Raw genomic sequence first — 27,050 nt, 5'->3', positions numbered from 1 at the left:
CCTTCTTAGCTAGGAGACAGCAGGACAGGGAATGGTGGGGATTTAGCTGATTCCCCCTTCACCTGGGCAGCCTCTTCCTCTACTTCTGATGCATCCTGTGTCCACCCCTCAGGCCCTGACCAATTCAACCTGTCCTCCTTCTCCTTCCATGGCTCCTGCCTTGTGAGGGACACCAAATCCCAAAAATCACTGGTCTATTCTCCTGGATCAGCCCCTGACTGCCTTACCTCCACCACACACTCGTGATAGCCCTGCCAGGTCCCTGGCATCTGGTCCAAAATAGACAGGTAGTCAATTCTAGAGGCAATAGAGGTGAAGCAGACAGGGTTGAGTTTTACAGACATCAGAGCCAGGCTAGGACAGTTATTACCGGTACATAAGACCAGAGTGCCCCTATTGGTTTTCCTGATTTCTCTGGGCTGATCAAGTCTCATGCTTATTAGACTTGAACTCCAGAGCAGCAAAATTCAGGTCATCAGTTTCCTCTATCTTCAAACTGTCCTAATGGCATAAAGAGTGACAAGCTTCCCTCCCCCCCCCCATACCCACAGTTGCGGTGGGTGGGAGAAAGACCTGCATTTCCAGATATTTTGAACCATACATCACTCCCCTCTCCCTAAACTGTGGTGCTAACTCAATGAGACAAAGTTCAGCAAAGTTCCAACCCTGGTTTATTTGAAGACACAAAAACAGCATATTGCACATAGCAAATTGAGCAGCACTTCCCAAAAAGCTCTTCCCCGCGGTAATCAGTATACTCCCTGAAGCTTGAAATTTAACCATGAAATTTGTTTCATCATAAAATTCACAAATTAGTGAAGAGCTCATAATACAACTTTTAATATGGATTTCCGTGAAACTGATATTTCTATCCTATTTGAAACTGTTTTTATCCACCTAATTCTATGCAATATTTCAGCATCCTTCTCCATTTGTTATGGCAACTTAACAGAAACTTAACCTGTGCTTGTTTCTAGCAGTGTGATGAGGATAGAACTACTTCACATTTTTTTACTGATTTTTAATTTCAAGTAACAAAACACACCCATACAAGGAATACATACAGTAGTTTAGTGTTGCAGAGAGAAGAGAGAGAAATAGTGGCTGATGGTTGTAGTTTTAGATATTTCAAGAAAAGCAATCAAAGGAATGTGTTTCTCCATAACGTTCCATTGAGTCAATGAAGGGTGAAAACCATGCTTATTGTCTTAACAAAGGCAATACAGTGGTACCTTGGTAGTCAAACGGCTTGGCTCCCAAACAAATCGGCTCCTGAATGCCGCAAACCCAGAAATGAGTGTTCTGGCTTGCAAACTTTTTCCAGAAGCTGAACATCTGATGCAGCTTCCGCTTGAGTGCAGGAAGCTCCTACAGCAATAAGAAGCTGCGTCTTGGTTTTCAAACCATTTCAGGGTCGAATGGACTCCTGGAACAGATTAAATTTGAGGACCAAGGTACTAATGTAAAAGAATATCATGTTGTATAAAAGGTGTTAGTCTTTCCTCTCTCAGATTGATATACCTTTTGTGAAATGGTTACTTTTTCCATAAGCACCATGCCCCATACAGTACATGTGAAATCCAGGCTTCAAAAAGATTTGCATTTAAAGTTTTTTGCAATCCCAAATCTAGCTGCGGTTAATAAATGGAGGGTGTTTGCTGGCTGTGTTCTTAATGTGAGAATTTAAATAAGATAGTAGGGCTAATTTTAGGTTTAGTCAGAGCAATTGTCCCTATCATTTGATTGTTTGAACATCTTATTCCCATAAGGGAATAATTTCTTGGCAAAACCACCACTAGAGAGTCAGGTAAATTCCATTCCCATCAGCAAAGTTTTGATGTAATTCATTATTATTATTAATATTAATTATTATTATTATTATTATTATTATTATTATTATTATTATTATTAATAATAATATTATTATTATTGTTGTTGTTGTTGTTTGTATACCCGCAGGTCTCAGGGCAGTTACAACATAAAATCACAATACAAAACCACAAAATACATATATAGTTGGGATACATTTCCCCTTCTCGGTGGTCATTCAAAATGCTGGAGTCCTTATATTTGGGCTTGTTTAGAAAGTGTATAATCTGGTATATCTCTAACCAATCATGTGGTATATCTCCCAATATAATATTTATTTCTGGAGCTGTCTTGAGTTTATATAATCCCATTGTTTCCCACCTAGCAAATAAGCCTGATTTGGCTGCTGTGCAAAAGGAAGAGTGTTGAGTTATTGGGACTAAAGGGGAATCAAAAGGTCAAAGTTTCCATCTCCATTCCTTCCATATGGTCAAATCTGATTTTAGAAAGGGGTTAATAATGTCTTCTAGTGTCTTGTTGTACACTTTCTAATAAAGGGGTGGGCACATAAAGAATTGACCGCTATCGTCCTCCACTTTTAACCATGGGACCTGGTCTAAGCCTTGTAAAACCAAAAGGATATTGGGGAAGTTAGCTGAGTCTTTATACCATTTTAGGTTAGGTATCACTATACCTCCTTTTTTCTTGACCCTATAAAGGGTTTTATGAGGTAGCCAAGGTCTCTTGCAGAGATTCTGGTAGATGTTTATCGTTGAATTTTCTATTATGATGTTTTCCAGTGTCCTGAACTTTTGAAATATTGTAAGTCGTTTTTAATGAAGAGGGAGCTAAAGCGAATGATAATGGGGACTGAACTCACCATTTTTATTTTTAGTTTAGTTTAGGACAGAGTGCTCTGTGTATCCTTTCAATGGGGTCTCCTTGCCATCTGGAAGTATTTCCTTTATCTAGGACAAAAAAGCCTCACATACTGATGTTTCCAAAGCCCTCTGTAGCCCCTTGAAGGCACAGATTCTGACAGCACCCCTGATCCTGTACATCCTTGAGCTAGATGTCAGATTGAGATCTCTCTCTGTCTCTGTCTCTGTCTCTCTCTCTCTCTCTCTCCATCATCTATCTATCTATCTATCATCCATCTATCATCTATCTATCCTTTCTATCTGATCATAGTTCTGTTGCAGTTATGTACTTTTTATGTTGTAAGCTGCCTTGAGCATGGTTTGAACTGTTGAAATGCAGCATACAAATAAAACTGATATGTAGCTATGGGAAAGTCCATCCCCATGGTGCCATTCTTGCTTGAAGACCTGTCTGCCACCTAGGAAGAGGTGCTTCATGAAGGTTACAGACTGTCTTACCCCAGGACCATTATTAAGATAATTTTAGAAGTAACAAACAAGACCCTCAGAATTACCTTCTACTTTTAAAGATGTAGGCTTAAGAACCGCATCCAACTAAAATCCACGCAAGATGAGTGTCCTATTATTCATATATGAGACATATTCGCAAATTGTGAATATAGATTTAAATCGAGGCCCTCATTAGAAAGATTCAGCCACTGCCTGAAGCAAACATATCACTTTAAAGCTGTTATTGATCATGATGAAACTAAACCACCCATTTCCCCCTCTGGTATTGGACTATATGACCTCCTGTGTCAATGAATCCTAACCCCAGGCTATATATAATTTCAAACATCTTTCCCTCCTGCCCTCCCTCAATCAGTTCTAATTTTTAGACTGCAAACCTTAACAACTTACCAGGGTGTCCTATTGAACTATATGGGTTTTAGTTTTTAAGTGGACGTGTAAAAGGACTGCACTGTTAAAACAGCAAAATGTATCCTGAAGTCTATTTGCATTTTTCTCAAATCATATTTTGTATTTATTGCTTCTCTGTTTCTGGGACATCAAAGAAACACAAAGGGGAATCTGTAATATGAATTTCCTTGAAGGAAATAATCATTTTAGTGCTTTGCTATCGGTTTGCTAAAACCTCAGCATCAACCATTAAAAAGCATCCTGTGTTTTGAGAATTCATTACCACTTTAGTCTAACATCTAAATTTATGCTGTTACAGTGTAAAAGCCAAATACATAATATTTGAGGGTGGGATAATGCATCTACTTCCACACTTTAGTAAGTGACTGAATTGCTCGTGTGAGCCTTGCTAGGTTTGATTCAAAATTATTCTTTCTGTCATTATGCATCCCTTCTTCCTCTGCCACATTAACAGCATACTAATAAGATGAATACAAAACGTCACTAGTAAAGCATAATGCAATATTATCTCTGTTCCGTCGAAGGCATAAACCTGTCCATCAGTATCTTTTCTGCTCCACACTGAAAAGCTTTGCAACATCCTGCATCTTAAACTACAGCCGTTGGGTCTCTATCAAGAGGAAACTACAGGCACTGTCTGTCAGCTCTGAACAAAGAAAGCTGCCTTACACCAAATCTGACCAATGGTCCATCTAGCACAGTATTGTATACACTGACAGGAAGTGGCTCTCCAGGCTCTCAGACAACTGTCTTTCTCAGCTGTACCTGGAAAGGCTGAGGATAGAACCTGTGATCTTGTGCATGCAAAGCATGTACTCTACAATCAAGCTACTGAGAATCCAGTAAGCAAAGCACAAGTCCTCCTCTAATAAATTGGATTAAATATCAGAGCGGATCCATAGGAGCCTCGGTCGGAATCACAGAATTGTAGAGTTGGAAAGGACCACAAGGGTCATCTAGTCCAACCCCCTGCAATGCAGGAATCTTTTGCCCAGTGTGGGGCTTGAACACATGACCCTGATATTAAGAGTCTGGTGCTCTACTGACTGAGGTAACGAGTCCAGAATCTCAGTCTGTACGAGTAGGACAGAATGCAGGAAACTAGAAAGAAGGCTCCCCTATCATGAACATAAGGTCCTAGCACCATTCTACACAATTACATTACTGAGGTGTGTATATTAAAGGTAAAGGGACCCCTGACCATAAGTTCCAGTCATGGCCAACTCTGGGGTTGTGGCACTCATCTCGCTTTATTGGCCGAGGGAGCCGGTGTACAGCTTCCGAGTCGTGGTCAGCATGACTAAGCCGCTTCTAGCAAACCAGAACAGCGCACGGAAACACCGTTTACCTTCCCGCTGGAGTGGTACCTATTTATCTACTTGCACTCTGACGTGCTTTCAAACTGCTAAGTTGGCAGCAGCAGGGACTGAGCAACGGGAGCTCACCCCGTCGCAGGGATTCGAACTGCCAAACTTCTGATCGGCAAGTCCTAGACTCTATGGTTTAACCCACAGCGCCACCCTCATCCCTGGTGTGCATATTAGATTTCTGGAATTCAAGAAAAGGCTTCCCCCCATGTTTAAAATCCCCTACATGTAGTGAACAGCTTCAGCATAGCCTCCCACTCCCCTATTCTGCCACCCAGCAATACTCATTTCCAATATACTGGGAGCTTTTTTTAGGGTTAGGGTTAGGGTGCTACATTTCAGACTATCAAGTATTTATTTATTTATTAAATTTCTATACTGCCCTTCATCTGAGGATCACAGGGTGGTTTACAGTACAAAAACACGAAAATAACTTAACATAACAACAAAGACAGCAATAACACATTCACCCAAGTAGATATGCATTGGATGTCAAATGTTTATCATTATTTACCATCTGAGGGAGTACCCTGCAACTAAGCACAAGTTTTAGAAAGCTTAGCAACGAGAAATCTACAACAAGCAAACATTTGGCAGTTTGCTCAAATGTATCAAATTCATTGTGCTTGCTCATCCCGAAATCTATCATCTTAACTGCCTAGAACAATTCATTCCATTACACAATGCTGCAAATGTATCACACAGGGAGCCAACAATCACCACGACAATAGAGGCAACCATTATGATATCCCAGTCTTGTAAATCAGTTGGCTGCAATATACAACTCTCCATTCACACACAGAATGCCTGTGACAAAACAAGGAATCTAGTCACACACAGCATGTAAGCCATATCCTAGCCTTCTTTCAACCACTGAGCTTCATAATCAAGCTACATCAAGGGGTGACTTGTTTACTGCATCACTGTTATTCTGCAGAAATACAACGGTTACAAAACATATTAACAAACAATGGCAGTAATTTCACATAGCCAAGGACCTAACCTAAATAGCATTAATCCAAGCAGTACCCAAATGGCAGAACTACTGTAAGTCTTAAATACCACTTCTTTCCTTCCGGTGTGGTTAGGTGCTAAGTATTTATAAAATTGAAATGTCCAAGTGTCTACAGTATCTCTGCAAGCAAGGAGGATGAGGACAACCTGGCCACACCCTTCTGACCACATTGACAATGCCCTTGTGACCTCCTAGTGGCCCTTTCAGGTGTCATGGGCACCAGCTGCCTCTGGCAGGGGCCTCAAAAGATGGAAGTGGGTCCTCTGAATAAATCAATGATGACTGAGAGATTTCACAGATAGCCAGGGCTAATATAGACACTTTGGGTGTTTCAAAGCAGGTGAACAATGCTATGATACATAATACTATGAAACAACAAGGGACTTCTTAATGGATTTAAATTACGTTTTTCTATAAGTTATATATCTTCAAATGTTATGCAATTTCCTATATATATTTTCCCCTTTTAAACACTATTTTACAGTTCCAGTAACTGAGCTGAATTTGATATGCAGTATTACGTCCCAAAGCACTAAGCAGAGGTTTTACTTACATATATAAACATGAACATCTATATAACTTCCTAATCTAAAATTTTGTGGAAGCATTACAATACTAGTGTGTTCAAGTCCCAAAGAATGCGTCACACGTTTCTTGGAGAATTTTATTTTACTGAATGTAATTTAGCTGCATTTAGCTGAACATTTCCCCCTCCTGTTACTCTTCAGACATCAACTGGACATTTGCTAATGCCAATAATAATAATAATATCATTGCTTTTGGTTTTTAATCAAGAACACTTATTGATGTTGGTCATCTTTGAGTTACACCTGAAATTATTTAACTAAGACTTTTGAATTGCCATTGGGAAGAGCAATTTTAGGACATAGAAGAACAGATGTTAAAGTGACTAACATATGGACAAATGCATTTCCTTGGATACATTTTATTGAACCCCACGCCTTTGTTAGTCACATCTCATTACTGCATAGTTAAATTATGACAACATGTTCAAGAAGCCTATTTTTTTAGCCTAGAATGCCACTAATCTTTCAAGTAGCTTCTCTTTGCATATTTAAGCATTAAAATTACAATTTTACACCACATCTGAATGCCTGAGGTCAATGACTAATCAGCATTCAGGTGTCGAAAGTGATACTACGAATTAGTATACTGCATATGGAAGAGTTTGGAAAGCATAAATATGGATTGGGGGCATTTGGCTGGCCAGTTTCTAGTCATTGTGACTTTTGTATTACTGCTGTTTTGCAATTCAGCTGTGACTTTACTAATTGTATTATTTTATTGTTGATTTTATATTATATTTTACTGTATTCTTTGTACACTGTCCTGAAAGCCTTGGTTAACAGGTGGCCTAAAGTACAGGGTGATTCATAATGAAGTATACAGTTTCCATTTATAAATGGAAATTGTATACTTCATTATGAATCACCCTGTATATATTATCAAGATTGAAGGGCAGTTTAAAAATATAAGTAAACCATGATCCCAGATTTAGCTTTAACAGTAAGCCAGAACTGCATATGTTGTTGACAGTTGCTCACATCAAGAGAGGAGCAGCAGGGCAGCAAACACTAGCACACTGCTCAATACCAACAAGACATGTACAGTGGCTTATTATTAAGTGTGAACAAGGCCAATATGGCATACAACACGCTAATGGTTCAAAAAAAGTGAAAAAAGAGTCACATTCACATTCAGTAGCAAATTTCACCTCTTCCCCTGCAATGACAGCTCAAGGCAAAACCTAAAAGAGGTCACCTATTTTGCATTAGCGTGCAACCCCAGAGTCGTCTGCGACTGGACCTAACAGTCAGGGGTAACTTTACCTTTACCTTTATTTTGCATTAGTACCACTCACCTTCAAAAGACAACCAACTTATCTTGCTAAATGTAAGACTGCCATAGATAAGAATGGTTGTACTCCTCCTTAACACCCTTTGTAAACTGAGGGAGACTACAAACTTCAACAACTATTTTTTTCTCACACTCCAGCATTTTCTTCACCTGAACTGAATGAGCAATTAAAAGGGAAAGCAGCGAACACCACTAAAGGATGCAAAACCCACAAGTCAACCAACTAAAACAGCATTTCTTTCTCCTGTGACTTAATTTGCTCAAAGAAGCTCAGAAAACCACTGCCTTTCATTAAATATTCAAGACTCATCTCCAAGCCTAAGATGCTACTAAGCCATCGTAAAATGGCAAAATTGATATGTGAAATCTGCCCTCCCTAATACTGGATTCCACATGTACTTTCAAGTGCAGCCTTCCACCCACTGAAGATTAGGAAAGCTCAGATACTTTGGCAGCTCTTGACAGTACTCATGGTTGCCATGCCCTTTGTAAGGCACTGCTAATCACTTTCACAGCCTTAAGAAATTGACTGAAGTGTCAGCAGAAGGCTTGGGTGGGGAAAAAATAAGAAAATGTTCAGTTCTCTTTTGTATACAAAAGTTTAGGTAAGAAGTTATTTTTTTTTAAAAAAAGCAGTATATTATCAGAACTAATATTTAACTGGCTATTTAACTGGCTCAGGGTGGCAACTGATATACAGTGGTACCTCGGATTACATACGCTTCAGGTTATATACACTTCAGGTTACAGACTCCGCTAACGCAGAAATAGTGCCTCGGGTTAAGAACTTTGCTTCAGGATGAGAACAGAAATTGTGCTCCGGCAGCACAGCGGCAGCAGGAGGCCCCATTAGCTAAAGTGGTGCTTCAGGTTAAGAACAGTTTCAGGTTAAAAACAGACCTCTGGAACGAATTAAGTACTTAACCCAAGGTACCACTGTAACTATCATGATTAGTGTAGGTACATTTGCTGCTTCAGGTCTTTCTGCATCACTTAAACAGCTGACCACTTTGATATTTGAACTTGCTTCACTTTGACTTCAAAGTATGTTTCATTCTCTGTCCCCTAAACTTAGAAACTGGGTCAAAGCAGCCAAACTCCTAGACTGTCCTGCCCTTGGCCTGAAATGTGGTTGCACAAGTGTATCTACTACAGAGTGCCTGTGACATTATTAGTCAACTCTCACACTCTCACACACTCAACAACTGTCATGCTCCTTTGCTTTGCTTTGTTTACAAGTTAGGGGTTGGTTCAAGGCAGAGCACCACTCAAACATTTGGACAGCATATTTCAACATTGTCTTCAGAACTAGTATTGCAGAAGAGGATTAGGTAGAAGGGAATCGAGCCTGAAAATATCATTCGGTAAGGACCTCTATTTCCTTTAATCTGAATCATTTGTTCTGTTCTGGACCCAATATCCAGTGCTTTTAATCTGGTAAACATCCTGAAGGAATCCCCTTAGCCTAAGCTATTAGCAAATTACAATCACCTATCTGGCATTTACCAACAGCCATATTGTGGTTATAACTTTAAAAGCCTAATTAGTCCATGAGCTAGTCACCACAGAATAAGCTATTTGAAATTATTTTATTGAACTTTCTTATCGGAGGGGTATAAGCTTGAGCAAATAAAAAAAATGCAGAAACCCTGTTTTTCACACAGAACAAAGGCACTGAAAAAACTACTGGACATAAGCATGTCAAAGAGGCTAAGACAACTGAGCTATCAATCAGCATTAGGAAAGAAGCAGTTCAGTTAATTATAGTCAAGACTCTAAGGAGGAAGGATCAAGTTCATTATCTTTTTTTTCAGTGCCTCACATACAGCCCTTCAAGAAGTGTTTACAAGATGTCAGGATTTCTCTGAACCTGCCTTTCAGGTGTTTGCTACTGCATCTAGAAACACAGAGAGAAGGAAATTAAACTGGGAGGCTGGAGGGACCTTTGCTTCAAAAGCTGTAATAGTAGTTTGGCACCAGAGGGCAAGCACCCTTCCTTCACTCCATGGAACTACCAAGTGTTATCAAGGGAGACAGCTTAGAAGTAAAGGAAGTGCTAAGTACATGGTTCTAGCATGAAAAAGTGTTATGAGGCACCCATATACATATATTAACTATCAACTAGAGCAGGGGTGCACAACCTGCAGCCCTCCAGATGTTTATGGACTACAACTCTCATCAGCCCCAGCCAGCATAGCCAGTGATCAGGGATGATGGGAGGTATAGCCCAACAACATCTGGAGGGCTGCAGGTTGTGCACCCCTGTGCATGCTCTAATTGGTGTTTAGTACCTGCCAGAAATTTCACTATCCCAGTCTAGAAAGGAGACTGCCAGGTCTCGGCTGGAGCCAAAAGCAATCCACAAACAAGTCAAAACCTGAAAGGTGTATTCTTCTGCTCAGTGTCACTGATGCCAGAAGGCTGAGCTACAAGGTCTTCCCCCCTTCTCCCACACCCCCCAAAAATTGGCTTGCAGGGGGGTTTGGGAAATCCCCTTGAAGAGCATGTGTGGGAGAAAAGGGATTGTTCCATCTGGCAAGCCTAAATGGTTGTCCTGATGGGAGGATTGCCTTAGTGTGATATTGAACTCCTCCCAATATGTTAAGGTTGAAATCCTCTTCCCACTTACTTGTGAGCAAGTTCCATTGAAATCAATGGGACTTACTTTAAAGTAGAAACATAAAGACTGAACTGTAATTTAATTATCTACATTAATTCTTTGTGCTTTCTATGATATAAGAAAGAGTAAGTGGATATAATTTTAAATAATTCTAGGATTCACTCAACAGAAGGCCATGCTAACTGTTGCTTTCTTCACTCTTCAAAAGGTAAAGGTACCCCTGACAATTAAGTCCAGTCGCAAATGACTCTAGGGTTGCGGCACTCATCTTGCTTTACAGGCTGAGGGAGCCTGCGCCTGTCTGCTTTCGCAGACAATATTTTCGGCCAGCATGATCTTATTGTGAATCAGATTCTGTGACGTTTAACTTGAGAACAACTCAAATTTAGCAGGCATCAACACTGAATCCCCCCTCCAATATTTTGCTTCAAACTGTTCTGTTTAACCAGACTTTCCCTCAATTGTACCATTGGTATTTGAATTTATTAATCAGATGTTTTATTTGAACTTTTTAATATATATTTTTGTCAACCACTTTTTATGATAAACAGTATACAAATGTATACAAATAAACAACTCCTTGTAAACCAATACGTACACATTTTAGGGCAAGAAAGGCATTCTAGGAAATGCCACTGAGCACAGCATATGCTTAAGTGCCCATTAGCAATCCTTTAAGCTCTTCAGCCAGAGAAAACAAGTGGAAATGTGTGTTTTTTAAATGCATGCTCTTCAAGCATATACCATATTTCAATGAAAATGCCCTTTGAATGTGTATTTTAGAGACATTGATGTTGTCCCGTTATGTAAAGTAACTCTTAGGAGATGTGATGCATATTGGTCATGGAAAACGAATTTCTCATATATTATGGGCAAACAGTGCAGCACATCCTCTCTGGATTGTCAGTTACTGGGGGTGGGGTGTGAGGAATCCAAAAGGAAGCCATGCTAGTCTGCTACAGCGAGAACAGCAGAATCCCCCTGCACTTGGGCTAAGTGGGCTCCAGTTCATGAATGTCCCTGTAAAAATGGCGTGCTGTCAGAAAGTAACTCAAGTCATAGTCCCCTGCATGATTACTGCCTAAAACAAGCTTACATGCAGAGCATTTGACAAAGAAAAATGCTGTAGGCAGCTGAGTTTGCAGGCTGGCTCTTTTGCCATTTATCTGTTGTGAGGTTACTGTATACATAAAAACAAAAATTTTGTACAATAAAATAAAAATTACGTTCAATATAAATATTGAATGCATGATGTTATCTACACTATACAATACTTTTTTTCAAATAATGCGCATTTCAAGCATGTAACCAAAATAAACGAATTCTATAATTTCCTATAACAATAAATGATTATATGTTCCTTGGTGCAGATATTTTCCCCAAATGTTTTTTCAGTTAAAAATATTGTACCGCCTAGTGCTGGATCATATAGGCGTGTAAAGGAAACTATATTTTTACACAATTCATGACACAGAGAGAAAATATGAAAATGATAAATGAATATCCAGCACTTCAGCCATTGTTTTTCCTGTAAGGTTTACCCTCAATCACATAACCATCACGTACAGACAAAATCACCTGATAAAACCCATTCCTAAATACTTTAAATAAATTTCAAATGTGATAAATATCATGTCATGGTCACAGGCCAGCCAATCCAACTAAAAACAGGCAACCCATGACAAATAAAAAATGCCAAATATCCCCATATGTTTCCCCCCAGATATTGTAGGCATTTCATGATGTATGATTTATGCTAGTTCAACCAAGATTCTAAGAGGATGTAGTAAGTGTAACATAATGCTTTTTAAGTCTTTAATAGCTAATGCTTCAGTGTTATTCTCTGTTTTTGTTATGTCAGAATTATGATTTTAGGTGAGTTAAAAGACACTGGAAGCAAAGTTGCTTTATACCTAACATCATTTAGAATCTTGTAGCCTTTACAAGTTAGTTTCTAGTGAGGTTTTGGCTTGTAGATCTGGAACTGCCTGTGTGCTTCCTTCTGCACCCTTAATATCTGTTCTAGCCTACACATTAATAAATGAATAAATGTTACAATATCACAACGAGTCCCCATTCCCCCCCCCCCAATAAAGTAGGCCTGTATCTACTGTGAACTTCTTACAGAACAAATTGATGCAGAGAATTAGTAGGCGTTCTAAGCAATTAAGGTATATTGCTCTTTCAGAAGTTTATGTTTAGAAAAGATTTTAAAGATTCCCTCCCAATGCACTTGATTACATTCAAATAATTTTTTTAAAAAACAACAACACATAACACCTTCAAGCGATGGAGGTATACTGAGAAGCCTTTCTCACTCGGAAAGCTATGGAAAGTTCAGTGCAGTGCATTATATGTAATCAAGGCAAACATTGCTTGAGCACATATCTACAGAACATGGAGATATATTCAATATCCTACCCCCTACCCCAAAATCAGCAATCAGCCTTTTGTTCATAATCACAGGCTTACTGTTTCATTCTAATGCTGTCTTCTGTCACATTCACTTTTCTCTGCAATTTTTTTTAATTTATTTTTTGGCACATACAGAACTTTATGGCAGATTTCATCAAATAATTAGTTTTAGTCTGAAGAGCAGGCAGTTATTCAAGAGAAACATTACAGAGAAGTAACTTTACCTATTGCAGTCGACATGAAGCAGGAGGTGGGATGCACTAAGTGATAACGCAATCTTATGCCACTGTCCATCTGCCAGCCGATACGGAAATACTTCTGTTCTTGACTTTCCATTAAATCTGTAGTGATATCTTATTTCATCTCTCAGGCCACTGCTTTCCAGTTCAAAGTAACTGCGTTTAAAAAGAAGAAGAATCAATTTCATTTTACATGCCGTGCACTATTCAGTCATGTGTTCTGCGAATTAATGAAAACAATAGCTCTTGAAAATTACATTTATTATGATGCCTGTGTGTTTATTGAACATGCATGTGTAGGTGTGTGTGATAATGCTAGCCACCCACCCAAATACAGGCTCCAAATATAACATCTAGCCAGAATTAAGGCTAGGAATCAATCATGCACCATTCAAAGCCATTCTCATTACAGTCCAGAAATCTTATGCACCTGACAGTCTGCTTCCAGATTTGAGATGGCCCACAGAAGAGTGCTCCCTAGTGGTCACACAATTTCCCCTCTCCCTCCCTTTCTCATTCAAACTGCCCCCTCCGCTGACACACCAGTTAGATATTTAAAAAGATGCCACTAGTTCAAAAATATGTTGATTTTTCTAAGCATAATTGCTGCATGGGGGGGGGGGGTCACAGCTAAGCAGCAGAAGCTGTGAGTCAGTAGTTTCTCATCCTTGGTTTACTTAAATCTGTGCCTGTAGCCAATGCCTCAGAGAGATAGGCATTCTGGGAAATGAGCGTAGCAGTTAGAGACAGGTATTTAGAGCTGCTCAGAATGACAAGTTGAGATTGAGTTAAAAAGGGCTGAGGGAAGATGCCAGTACTGGGACCTTGGCAAGTACAAGGACCTTGGCCCAAAGATTCCAGCAGTTGAAACATGCCATGGCACCTAGGTACTGAAGATTTTCCTTGGCAGCTATTAAAATACAGGGGGAGAGACCTTTAAAAGTTAACATTGGCAGCTTTGAAGGTGAGTTTTTGTTCATTTCCCCCTCTTATCTTTCTGACTTCAGTCTGCTTTCTTTATAACAAAAGTCTGGTAAACTTTTGACAAGGGAAAAACACACGGAATGCTGTGCAATATATATCAGTTACCATTTTTTCCACAAGAAAAAAATATTGACCCACACTGTGAAATGGAAAACCCTGACAGACTCGCTCATGCAATAAATTACTGACTAGGAATTTGTGCACAAATGCATGTCTGGCAAAAAAGAAAGAAAGGATAAAAAATGAGTTTGCATCATCTAACACACATCAAGTTTTAACTGCCATTAAATGTATCTAAGCAGCAAAACAAAGTATTTTAATATTAAATTAAATGTTTAAATTAAATATTTCAACTTGAAAATGAACTTGAAGAGAAGGCAAAAATAACCTAGAAACTCAAGGCAGGAGCATGCCAGCATTAAATTGCTGGAGTAAGTGAAGTTAACTCTTTATTAGAAGAAATAGAATCTGTTCAGGACTGCCAGGCCCAGTGAGCACAGCAACCCTTCTTTGGCAGGCCTTTCCCCTATGAGGCAGTTGTAGAGACTAAGGGTCCCCCCCTTCCCACAGCTACCTAAGTCTCCTCCTCTACCAGGTTCTTCCCAAGCAATCTGAGACTATGACAGCATGCCTGTCTTTGCTCCTCCCACGCATACCCCTCCTAGTTCTGGGAGACCATGGAATAGGGGATCATATCAAAGCAGGAGGGGGAGACACCTTTGCTTCCTCACTTGGCTGACTCTTCTTTGTATCTTGGCCTCCCTCCTCTCCTGCTTCCGCTTCTGGGATTCTCTCTGCCACAGGCTCTCCCTGCTCTCTAAAACCTGTTATGTTGTCAGCTTCTGACACTTCCTCTTTCTAGTCTTTTCCCTCTTCTCGCTCTGACCACTCATTATTATCCCACTGCCAATCACTGGGCTCTGAGCCTTCTTCCCACGGGGGTTTCCCATCAGGTGCCTCCCACCATTCCTCTGTGTCCAGCCGGGCCATGGCACTCATCAAAACAAACCCAAACACAGTAATCCTACTACTACCCAAGTCGTAGAAATGCATGCACCAAAAAAATGAAGATGCATATCTGGAAAAGGTTCCGTTTTCTTGTTTAAGCAGAACACATCACTAATGGGAAAAACAAACTGGGCTCTTAAGAGTGGCCAACGGTTTTCTGTCTAAAGATGCCCTCTGTTTTAAAGAGCATCCAGTCGAAGTCTGGTTTGATGATAACAAGGAAGATCAGGAGCCTTGAAGTTATCCATCAATAGTTAGGACCCATACAACAGAGAAGGCATACATGTCACCTGGACACAGACTTCCCCACTCAATTGAGATGTATTGTATTTTTATTTAAACTACAGTAATCAAAACTCAGTAGTGGCCAGAAGATTGGAGAAGATCAGTCTACATCCCAATCCCAAAGAAGGGCAGTGCCAAAGAATGCTCCAACTACCGCACAATTGCACTCATTTCACATGCTAGCAAGGTTATGCTTAAAATTCTACAAGGAAGGCTCAAGCAGTATGTGGGCCGAGAACTCCCAGAAGTGCAAGCTGGATTTCGAAGGGGCAGGTGAACCAGAGACCAAATTGCAAACATGCGCTGGATTATGGAGAAAGCTAGAGAGTTCCAGAAAGACATCTACTTCTGCTTCATTTACTACGCAAAAGCCTTTGACTGTGTCGACCACAGCAAACTATGGCAAGTTCTTAAAGAAATGGGAGTGCCTGATCACCTCATCTGTCTCTTGAGAAATCTCTATGTGGGACAAGAAGCTACAGTTAGAACTGGATATAGAACAACTGATTGGTTCAAAATTGGGAAAGGAGTACGGCAAGGCTGTATATTGTCTCCCTGCTTATTTAACTTATATGCAGAATTCATCATGCGAAAGGCTGGGCTGGATGAATCCCAAGCCGGAATTAAGATCGCCGGAAGAAATATCAACAACCTCAGATATGCAGATGACACAACGTTGATGGCAGAAAGTGAGGAGGAATTAAAGAACCTTTTAATGAGGGTGAAAGAGGAGAGCGCAAAATATGGTCTGAAGCTCAACATCAAAAAAACGAAAATCATGGCCACTGGTCCCATCACCTCCTGGCAAATAGAAGGGGAAGAAATGGAGGCAGTGAGAGACTTTACTTTCTTGGGTTTCATGATCACTGCAGATGGTGACAGCAGTCACAAAATTAAAAGACGCCTGCTTCTTAGTAGAAAAGCAATGACAAACTCAGACAGCATCTTAAAAAGCAGAGACATCGCCTTGCCGACAAAGGTCCCTATAGTTAAAGCTACGGTTTTCCCAGTAGTGATGTATGGAAGAGAGAGCTGGACCATAAAGAAGGCTGATTGCCGAAGAACTGGTGCTTTTGAATTATGGTGCTGGAGGAGACTCTTGAGAGTCCCATGGACTGCAAGAAGATCAAACCTATCCATTCTTAAGGAAATCAGCCCTGAGTGCTCACTGGAAGGACAGATTGTGAAGCTGAGGCTCCAATACTTTGGCCACCTCATACGACCCTGGAAAAGACCCTGATTTTGGGAAAGATTGAGGGCACAAGGAGAAGGGGACGACAGAGGATGAGATGGTTGGACAGTGTTCTCAAAGGCTACCAACATGAGTTTGACCAAACTGGGGGAGGCAATGGAAAACAGAAGTGCCTGGCGTGCTCTGGTCCATGGGGTCACGAAGAGTCAGAAACGACTAAATGACTAAACAACAACAATTCCTTCCAAATTTGCATGTATGCATATAAATTAGCAGATGCAAAATTTATGCATATTGATGTTCTCTGTTTACCATTTTTTGGTGAGGAGACATACAAATCCTTCCCACCCCCGAAGCGTAAGTAGCCATCCTATGGGCTTTCAATAAAGGAGGGGGAAAGCTTTGATCAAGGGAGTTATAACTACAGTATACACCTTAAAACTCATTTTATGATTACAATTTATTTTAGTTTTGCTGTCACTCAGCAACAAGTACTGTCAGTCTTAGGAAGCTAGAAGCTGCTTCCAGCACTTTGCTGTCAAAGAAATCAGTGAGACAAGTACTGTCAGGGAAGCTCCATTCAGAACTTAAATGGTTCATAATTGCCTTCTCTTGTCAAAGAACAAAAAGATCCCTTGTTGGGCTCTTTCCCCTTTTCTCTTCAGAAATGCTGTACAGAAGACAAATTGAGAAAAGAGCCTAAAGTAGCTCATAGAGAAAAGCAAGTTTTCATAGTCTGGGAGCCACATATTGTTCAAAGGTATTTGTAATCCAAAACCACCTGGAGTTGAAAAACCACTACCTTTTCTAACATTTTACTCAAAAAAAATGGAACATTAGATACTAGGTGATAATTATCCAGAATTATCTAAGTCTCCATATTTTGTTTTAGTGTTTTAAGCAGGGTTCAAGCACTGCCTATGACTGTCCACCCCACCCCAAAAGGCATTACGCAACTCTAAAGTCCAAATGGCAAGTCCAGCCCTGGCATATTTTAATATTCAGGAAGTACAAGTAATTTGCCCACTTCATCAGACTACACAAGCTGAAATCTATCAAGGATGAAATACCGTATTTTTCCATGTATAAGACGTCCCCATATATAAGATGCCCCCTATTTTGGGGGGCTCCAAACACCCCTCACTACAACCCGTGTGTTAGAAGAACCCAAATTTTAAACCTAATTATTTGGTTAAAAAAAACCCTAGTCTTATACACAGGAAAATACGGTAACTAGATAGAACCCTGGCTGCATCCATCTCTAAAATGATGGCAGTCAAGTAACACAAATGCAAGTGATTTTGTCTGCATAGTATCTGTGCAGTATAATGCAAATAAGTCACAATGAGTCTTTGAGGGTTCCATCAGATCTCCTAAGCCTACATACAGCAGGCCTCTTATTACTTCAGAAAGCTCCACTAGCCAGCACTGTGCAGATGCAATGGCAGCAGAGAATAGTCATTCCTTTTAATAAAACAAAAAACCTTTTTCTGTTTTCAGAGTTTATTATAATGTAGTGTATAAGTGTGTCTGTGCAACTATCTCCTGCATGCTGCCCTTGCTATGTTGCTGTTGGTTTTTGTTGTCTGGTTAATAACATTCTGTGATTAATAATAATAATATTTTTTTAAAATTTAGATCCCACCCATCTGGCTGGGTTTCCCCAGCCACTCGGGGTAGCTTACAGCACATATAAAAACACAACAAACATTAAATAAACCAGACTATCCTATACAGACAACAAACAAACCAATAAATCAATAAAAACCAATAATGACAATAACAGCAACAATAACAATAAATAGTTTACAGCTATACCCAAATTAAATTAACCGCCAACCCCAACTAAACATTTAACCAACACCCACCTGACAAAAACAAAACAGAGGAACCACTTAAAACATGGTGAAACATTTTAGCCAGTTGCCCCAACCCAAGATTTGTTCCAGCAATGTACCTCCAGCCTCCCAGGAGCCTCCTTTGGCTGTTCAGAGTGAGTCTGAGCCCTGCCTCCTAGGCCAGGTGGAAATGGACCTTGCAGCAAGGACTCACGACAGCAGCAAGGGTGGGGGGGGAGGAATCAGAGTCTGTTTCTGAGACCAGATTAACCCCTAGTTCCTAGAGATCTCCTGCAAAACTATTGCAACTCAATGCTCATTTGCTTCGAAATGTGTTCCAGTGAACTAAATGTGGCATTACCATGCTTAGGATGGGGCATTAAAGTCTCATTTATTTTTATATTCCAAGAGTACCATCTTTTGCATGTTTACTTACTCTGTAAGCTGTGGCAACAGCTCAAAGCTCAATTACTAGGGAGCAAGAACTGCAGCATATGTGGGACTTGTTTTTGAGTTACATGTACAGGCAACATGCATCTGATCAGGGCCTCATGCCTTTGTTTCACACTAGGTCAGGTAGCAGGATGGACAAAGTGGAATTGGTCAGATCTTTAAATAAAAATGACTGGGGTCTTTTGTCAGTAGAAACACACCTATCCAGTTTGGGCTTTATTGTTTCTTGCTTTTTTATGTCTGAGTTAACAAGCAAGCATGAGGCAAGGTGAGCAGAAGTCACCAAACTGGTAATGCACAAAAGGGAAGAACCTTTATCTCTTAACCTTCATTTCTTCTTTCAAGTTCTTATAGCTATTTTAGGCAAAGCAAGGAACAAGCATTTAAGATACTCTACAGGGACCACAGCAAAAAATGAAAACAAGTTAGGTCTTGCAGCATTCAACATTTCCAAAAAGGAATTTCCTGCTTACGAACACAGTAAGAAAGGCTAAATGGAAGCTGACTATTACAGACAATATATGCAATGCTATTCTCCAGAAAAACAACACCTCAACAGCTAAATATCAACCAAAAAAGACCAAATTGTTTAATTCTTTCTCCTTTTTTCTTGGTTGTACTATTCTACAGACTTTAGTTAAACCATGTCTAAAACGTTTTTGGCAAAGATTTTGCTTGCCATGTTGACTGTTTGAAGTTGTAGGTCATGACTTAATAACAATCCCAAAGAGGTGCTTTGCCCAGATAGTGTTTATCTATGTACACTCTTTTTTATATATAGGATATCAGAGTACAAAAATACATATTTCTTCAGAGTAGGCTGCAAAATAACTAGGTGCTTTTGTTATAGGTGGGCAGGTAGATGAATTCAGCACACTAGCTCATCATTTGAAAAACTGTTTCGTTGGGAGAGGATAACACAAGCAGCTGCCTAGACAGTGGAATCATTATGTCTTCAGGCAATATCTATCTATGTCCAACAAAATCCTCCCAGCTTACTGTATTCCACCCAATGCAATTCTGGCAGGCTAGATGTAAGAGGTGCTTCTACCTAGCAATCATAGTAAGCATTATTTTTTGAGAACCCCACAATTCTATGTTGCAAAGGCTTCTAAGGAGACACAACTATAATTTATCTGTGCATTAACTATTCAGCTGAACCTACCAATCTAAACACAACCGAAGTGGTTCAGAGTTTAAGATATGGTTTTCACATAACTTTATGAATGAGCTAAAATAATAGTTTTGCTACACATTCTTTTATCTAGTGCTGAAGCACCAACTCCTTTATGCATTTTTTCCCTACTGGATTGTTAACATAGCTGTCAGCAGTGGTCTTTATTCTTATTTTTTTCAGAGCAATCCTTGCCTACATATCTGGCTGAAAGTGGTTAAGATGGGGTGAAGGTGTCTCTGCTGGCTGGGAGCAACTTCGTGGATGTGGTGGAACATCTACTATGGAGCCCCCACCCTGTTCCCGTGAGTTAATGCCAGCAGGAAGCTATGCAGGTTTAGATCTACAGTTGATAGCATATCTGACAGCATTAAGCCCCCAAAACAGGGCATTTCAAGGGTGAAGAGGAGGCAACCTCACTCCTTCAAGAAAGTTCTCCCAAGATCAGGCTTGTCAACTATGTCAGCTTGGAGCTTGCATAGTTAATCGCGCCCAAACCCCCAAAGTCAATTGGGACACTGCATGCATATTTTAAAACACAACTACCTGATAGAGTAAAGAAGAAACAGGAGATCTAAAAACATGAATACGTCATGTGGCAAAGGTACTGTATTTGAGAGCAGAAGCCATAAAGGGAAGCAGTAAAGCAGTCTAGAAATGTTGAGGAATGCTGTAAAGCTGCACAATCACTCTGTATGCTGAATCACTGTGACTCATCCTGAGGATGACTCATTCTCTGTATAAATGTATTGTATCTACAGTGGTGCCTCGCAAGACGAAAAGAATCCGTTCTGTGATTCTCTTCGTCTAGCGGTTTTTTCGTCTTGCAAAGCAAGCCCATTAAAGGATTAGCGGATTAGCGCTATTAGCGGCTTTTAGCGGCTTATCTGCTGATCGGATCAGCTGATAAGCGGCTTAGCGGCTTAGAAAAAGGGGGGAGGGGAAAAAACAGCAGGAACTCGCAAGACATTGTCGTCTTGCGAAGCAAGCCCATAGGAAATTCGTTTTGCGAAGTACCTCCAAAACGGAAAACTCTTTCGTCTAGCGAATTTTCCGTCTTGCGAGGCATTCGTCTTGCGGGGCACCACTGTACTTGCAGGCAGACAGTTTGGATCCTGTTAGTTTGGAGACAGTTTTGGAGCCTGTGAGCTGTGGAGCCATGAGTGAGGGTGGAGTCAGTGTGTGTATGGAGCCTGACTCAGAAGTGAAGCCGGTACTCTGTGTATGTTCTGAAGCTAGTTTAAATCTTCTGTTCACTATGCTGTGTTATTTGCAAACAAGTTTTAACTCAGTAAAGCTTTTATTCTTTTAAAAAAGAAGACTCTACGTTACTAATTTACACTGCGCATCAGAAAAATCTTCCTATAAAAAAATAATCAATTTCTATATAAAAAACCAACCTGCAGTCAGCATCAGCAGTAATTTAATAAACCATTCCAACTCTAACTACCAAAGGTCTTTCCATTTGCTACCCACTGGTCAAAACAGATAATTGTAGACCTTCATCATTTCAGAAGTTTCATAACTTCCAGGCTATAAAAATAAAGGACTTCTCTGTTTGCTAAAGACCCTACTCATACAGTAAGGGAACACAAAGCAGCGGCCCATCAGACAATCTTTAAACGCTTACAGAGCATCAATTTGCCTGTTCGCACTACCCAAGTTGCCAATTATTTTCTGCTAATTTCTTTTTGGCAAGGGTTGCTAGTCATCTTAAAACATTCACTGAATCCCATCTTCAGCTTACCCTACTTTGTTTTCAGAATCCTGCTCCTTTTCTTAAAATAAAAAAAAATGCAGCTGATTTTGCATTATTTTACAAACTGTCATTCCTCCCGCTACCCACCCCGATCCAGACAGATGGGAGAATTGACTTTTATGGGAAATATTGTGTAAATTACCACAGGACGAAGAAAAATGATATGTAATCCAATTAATGTTACTGGAAACAATGGTGCAGGAATATGTTCCTGAAGTAATATGCTGTACATTTGCCAAGTCAGAGACACTCAGAACTACAAGGCTGTTGAGATCTTCCCAGTGGTAGTACTACTATATATGGCTTAAATGGTTCAGCATATAAATATTAATGAAGCTTGTGGCTTCTGTCATGCAACATAAAGGTTAATGGGTACATTTCTGTTTTTCCATTTCTTGAATACTGTACATTCTGGAATCTGATCTGCATATATACAAGTGTTACAAAAAGTCACCAAATCCTTTAGGTTTCCTATTAGTGTTTGAAGTAATTTGTGAAGAATCATTTTTTCTTAATTAAGTTTTTCATTTTTTATTCATTACATTGTTACATGTAAACCTGGCATGCACTAGCTCTGCTTCAATACATTTTATCATTTATCCCCTCTTTGTGAAGTCAGAGGGGGAAAGAATGCAGCACTGTATGTAGGAAAGATTGTTATTTGGAGAGCCCAATTCCCACAGTTCCTGGAAGAACCAATTGTCAATTCTAAATGGAACTCAATCTTGTGACAGCAGACATTTCATAAAATGTACATACCTTCTGCAAAAATAAAAACGAACCTCAAAGCAGTTTACAATTACCAGTAAAATAGTTAAAAACAACTATTTAAAATATTTTTTAAAATAATTAAAACTGACTGTAAACTAAAATAGAAACACTGTTTGCCTACACTGCCTTAAAGGTAAAGGACCCCCTGACAGTTAAGTCCAGTCGCAGATGACTCTGGGGTTGCGGAACTCATCTTGCTTTACAGGCTGAGGGAGCTGGCGTTTGCCCACAGACAGTTTTTCCAGGTCATGTGGCCAGCATGACTAAGCCGCTTCTGGCAAAACGGAAACACCGTTTACCTTCCCGCTGGAGCGGTACCTATTTATCTACTTGCACTTTTTGGCATGCTTTTGAACTGCTAGTTTGGCAGGAGCTGGGACTGAGCAACGGGATTCGAGCATCGTGAGGATTCAAACCGCCAACCTTCTAATTGGCAAGCCCAAGGGGCTCAGTGGTTTAGACCACGGCGCCACCCACATCCCTTATTGGGAGGCATTTTTAAAGTTTTTGAATGAGAACCTGTAGCCCTCTAGATGTTGTTACAACTATAACTCCCATCATCCCTGGGCACTGCCTATGCTAGTTAGTACTGAGAGGACTTAGTGCTGAGCAAACATATACAGTATTTTTCGCCCTATAGGACACACCTTTCCCCCTCCGACCCCTTTCGCTCTCCAGGCTTCAGGAACACATCCGCAGCCTAGGCAGCCCTGTGGGAGGTCCCGCAGGGATGTCTAGGCTGCGGATAGCAGCCTGCCGCCCAGCGCGAGGGGTGCCCTGAAGCAGAGCGCCCCCCACGCCCGGCAGACATCCGCAGCGTGGGGAACCTTGCAGGAGTTCCCCATAAGGCTCCTCATGCTGCAGATAGCAGCCTGCCGACTGGCAGGCAGGGCGCCCTGAAGCAGAGCGCCCCTTGCGCCGGGCAGACATGGGCCAGCCCCACAAGCTCGGGGGACAGCAGGGAGGCGCAGCGCCGCCATCCCGCTGTTCATCGACCTGGTTCGGTTTCCCCACCTGCTTTTGGGGGGGGAAATAAAGGGGGGAATTTCCTTTATTTCGCCCAAAGAAAACTAGGTGCGTCCTATGGGATGAAAAATACGGTACATCTAATATATGTAATACTTTATTAGCAATACTTATTCGATTTCACAAGTGTTCTGAATGTTAAGTTATACCAATGCAAAATTTGCCATCTTTTTATGAAAAGATGGCAAATTCTGAACTTACACTGTCAGTGGAGATAACTCCCACTGTTGGCCCCAAGTGTTAATAGCTACAAAATCCACAGTTGCACACTGTGGTCCTAATAAAGATACTTTGGAGCTTTTCCTTATGGGACAAAATGGCCACTCTCAGGGACAGTCATTCAAACACTAAAAAGACAAAGCGGTAGGAAGTCAGGAAACCCTAAAAGGCAGTAGAGGCCAAGAAATATTCATTTAATATAATTACGTACACAGACTCCTGGATGTGTGAAATCAATCAAACATTAGGAGGAGAAATATTAACTCAGCAATGAAAACACACTATAGCATTGAAGTTAAACAGACGTCACAGTACTGTATAGCTCTAGTCAAATTAAAGTCCCTTTTATAGTATAATAAACACTGGAGTAGCCATTTTGTGTGCGTGCGTACAATTCTCCCTAACAGCAACATGACATTATCAAGCCCCATTGCTCCCAAGTGCCTTGCTGTATTTGCAATCAAAACACACAGCGACAAGGAGTTGTGCTGCTCCAGGCAGTGGGTGACTGGATTACCAATTTTTAAAAGTTTAAAAGACAGGAACATATTTTACAGGAATGGAGGGAGCAACGCAGTCCTTGGGCTGCCTCATAAAGGAATCTCTGGGACTGCTCACAGATCAGACACCTGTGTGCCTTCCCATTCCACTTAGTCTAGCCTTGAAATATAAGGGTTTGTGATGGATCAGTCTCTAAGTGGACTGAAAACTGGAACCAATGTCCATGTGACATTTTTTTTCTACACTGAGGAATTTTCTATGCAGATTAAAATCGGTACCCCTCGATATATTATGAAGCCCCATACCCACACATTGCTTGAAAGGTCTAAGAAATAAAAAAAGCAAAATAAGGGGGGTTGGGGGAGATTTTGAAATTGCTGGTTAAAATCAGTGCAGCTTTGAAAGGTTCAGTCCATTTTGATTTAAAATGGTATCCAACTGTAGCCAAACATAGATGAAAACCTGTTCCTTGATCTCACAAACTATGATGATGATATTTTAAGAGGGATCCAAATGTGTATCAAAGAAACAAAACTTTTCAAAATATATAGTAGATAGTGCAGTTGAAATATGGCATATTTATTTTGCTGCAATTACACTGGAAAGATGGTACTTCAATGTATGTAGTCATGACAAAATAAAAAATTGTCCCATGATGTGCTTCTCACAAGTGTTCTACAACACAGAAATTCTCTAGGTAGGAAAAATGCCATGTGTGAGTCACCTTAGTTAAGCTGCATATGAAAGTTCGAAGGCAATTATGTGTACCAGATCTCTACAAATCCACGGATGCCCCCGGGAATTGAAGTTAGGAGGAAAGGGAATCAGAGGTACTCCCAAGAGTTCAGTACACTGAAAGGAAAAGAAAGGACCACAGTCTAACATATGCATAAGTAGGTATACTAATCCAGAGATCTGAGAGTAAAGGCAGGGCGAAAGTGGAGCTGGCACTGCATTAGCCATTCTAGGCATTTTTAACAATTAAGCATCATGAATATAAGTGTTACTAAGGTAAGTAACAGGCAACTTTCTATATCAAAAGTCTCTACCCTGCTCTTTAAACAAAAAAAATAGCTTGATGATGTAGTCCACCAATCCTTCTCCATCTTGCCTAGAGGACCAAACTCTGAGTTGTATTAAATAGCATTTCCTTCTGCTGCCATTCATAGCAGCTCATTTAGATCAGAAAAGAAACACATAAAAAACCTTAAATCAGCTAAAATTTATATTGTTACTGTCTTATAAAGCCCACCCACAATACAGATTGCAGCAATAACAATTAGCTAAGTGACATAAAATATCAGCTGAACAAATAGACTGCATTCCTCTTGCTTTGTTAGATTCAGATTTCAGAAGCTGCCTGCTTGTAAGCCAATTAAGTTTGTTTAATTTTGTGCTCTTGTTATTTGTAAATTCTTTAGGATTGTCTTTCATCTCTCTCTCTAGCCATTTGTAAAACCTGAAAATAATTTGTAGCAGTCACAGATTTGTAGCTCGTGGGTGAGGTGGGAATAATACACACCAGACAATGGTCTTGGATGAGCACAGATCACAACTGAATTGATCATAAAGCAGGTAAGCAAGGTTGGCATGGGATGGTGACGTCACCTAGACAAGACTGTGTTTTGATTCTATGAGTCTATGGTCTGCTGCACCTTCCTTTCCCAGAAGCAAAATAGCCTAGCTTGCCCCAAAACAAAGTCTTCCTCAATCTTTTAACAGCCCCAAGTGGACTATGAGCTGCAGAATCACAAAGCAGCACTCTGGACGACTGTTTTTAGCCTCCATTGCAGATCATCAGAGAATCACAAGCCCAGGCCATAGCCATTTCCATAATGTCTGTCAGGGCTCAATGCAGTGAAGCAAAACTCTTACAACTTTCATCAGCATGTGCCATCCACTAGACATAATGCAACAACTTCAAGTCCCCTAGCTTTCTGCTGTGTTGGCAGTCCTAAAAAACAAATAAATCCAAAACTGACAGATATCAAGGTGCTCTTTCAGTAGGTTTGAAAATATAGTGACACCTGCCTTGTTGAAAGTCAATTAAATTTCCCATCCCAATGTCGATACCCAGGTACCAAAGAAATCAAGATTAACAAGGTCATTTTGCACACTTTCCTCCATAGCAGTGCACTTTTCCATCAGGTTATTTTGTAAAGGAAGACAAAAAGAAAGAAAAGCAGCTCAAATATGCTACAAAATCCATAGGCAATCAAAATAGAACCACAATAATAATGACTCAAGTTCAGCAAAAAGTGGCACTTTAAAGCAACAATCTTTGGGAATGTCAGGGTCTAATATCTGGCTCAGTAATCATGTATCAAATCAGCTCACCTGCAAAGCTAAAGGCTAGTAGTGTGGTCTGAATTATGATGCGGCATCTTTTTTATGTCCTGCTTCAAGAACTGCTTTTGCAGTCAATGCTGACCTGACCTATAGGTTCAAGTTAATCACAAAACTTCACTCTTCCTGAATCCACCTCCAAAAACCCCACAAAAGAACCCTGAAGTCCACCCACCATTCAATATTCTCAAACTTTGGCTACTATCTATTTATGCACTGGTGCTAAAGGTGTTAAGACAACCTTAAAAAGAAGACAAGGCTCTCATATTTTTAACAGTTCTAAACATAGTGAAATATGACCAGTGCATTTTGTCATGCAAGGGTGGCAAAATGCCCTCTTATTTTCTGA

General features: G+C 40.3%; 1 protein-coding gene across 4 annotated transcripts in view; it reads right to left on the bottom strand.

The window, feature by feature from the left end:
• NELL1 (neural EGFL like 1) overlaps positions 1 to 27,050 on the bottom strand; it is a 382,749-nt gene that overhangs the window by 287,234 nt on the left and 68,465 nt on the right. For all 4 annotated transcript variants that reach the window (XM_082195852.1, XM_082195851.1, XM_082195854.1 and 1 more), the window contains exon 4: positions 13,131 to 13,301. In XM_082195852.1, coding sequence (XP_082051978.1) covers positions 13,131 to 13,301 — 171 coding nt within the window. The remainder of the gene's footprint in view (positions 1 to 13,130; positions 13,302 to 27,050) is intronic.

Source organism: Podarcis vaucheri (assembly GCF_965113315.1).
Source record: "Podarcis vaucheri genome assembly, chromosome: 1".
Classification (NCBI taxonomy): domain Eukaryota; kingdom Metazoa; phylum Chordata; class Lepidosauria; order Squamata; family Lacertidae; genus Podarcis; species Podarcis vaucheri.
This window is presented reverse-complemented; position numbering and strand designations above follow the sequence as displayed.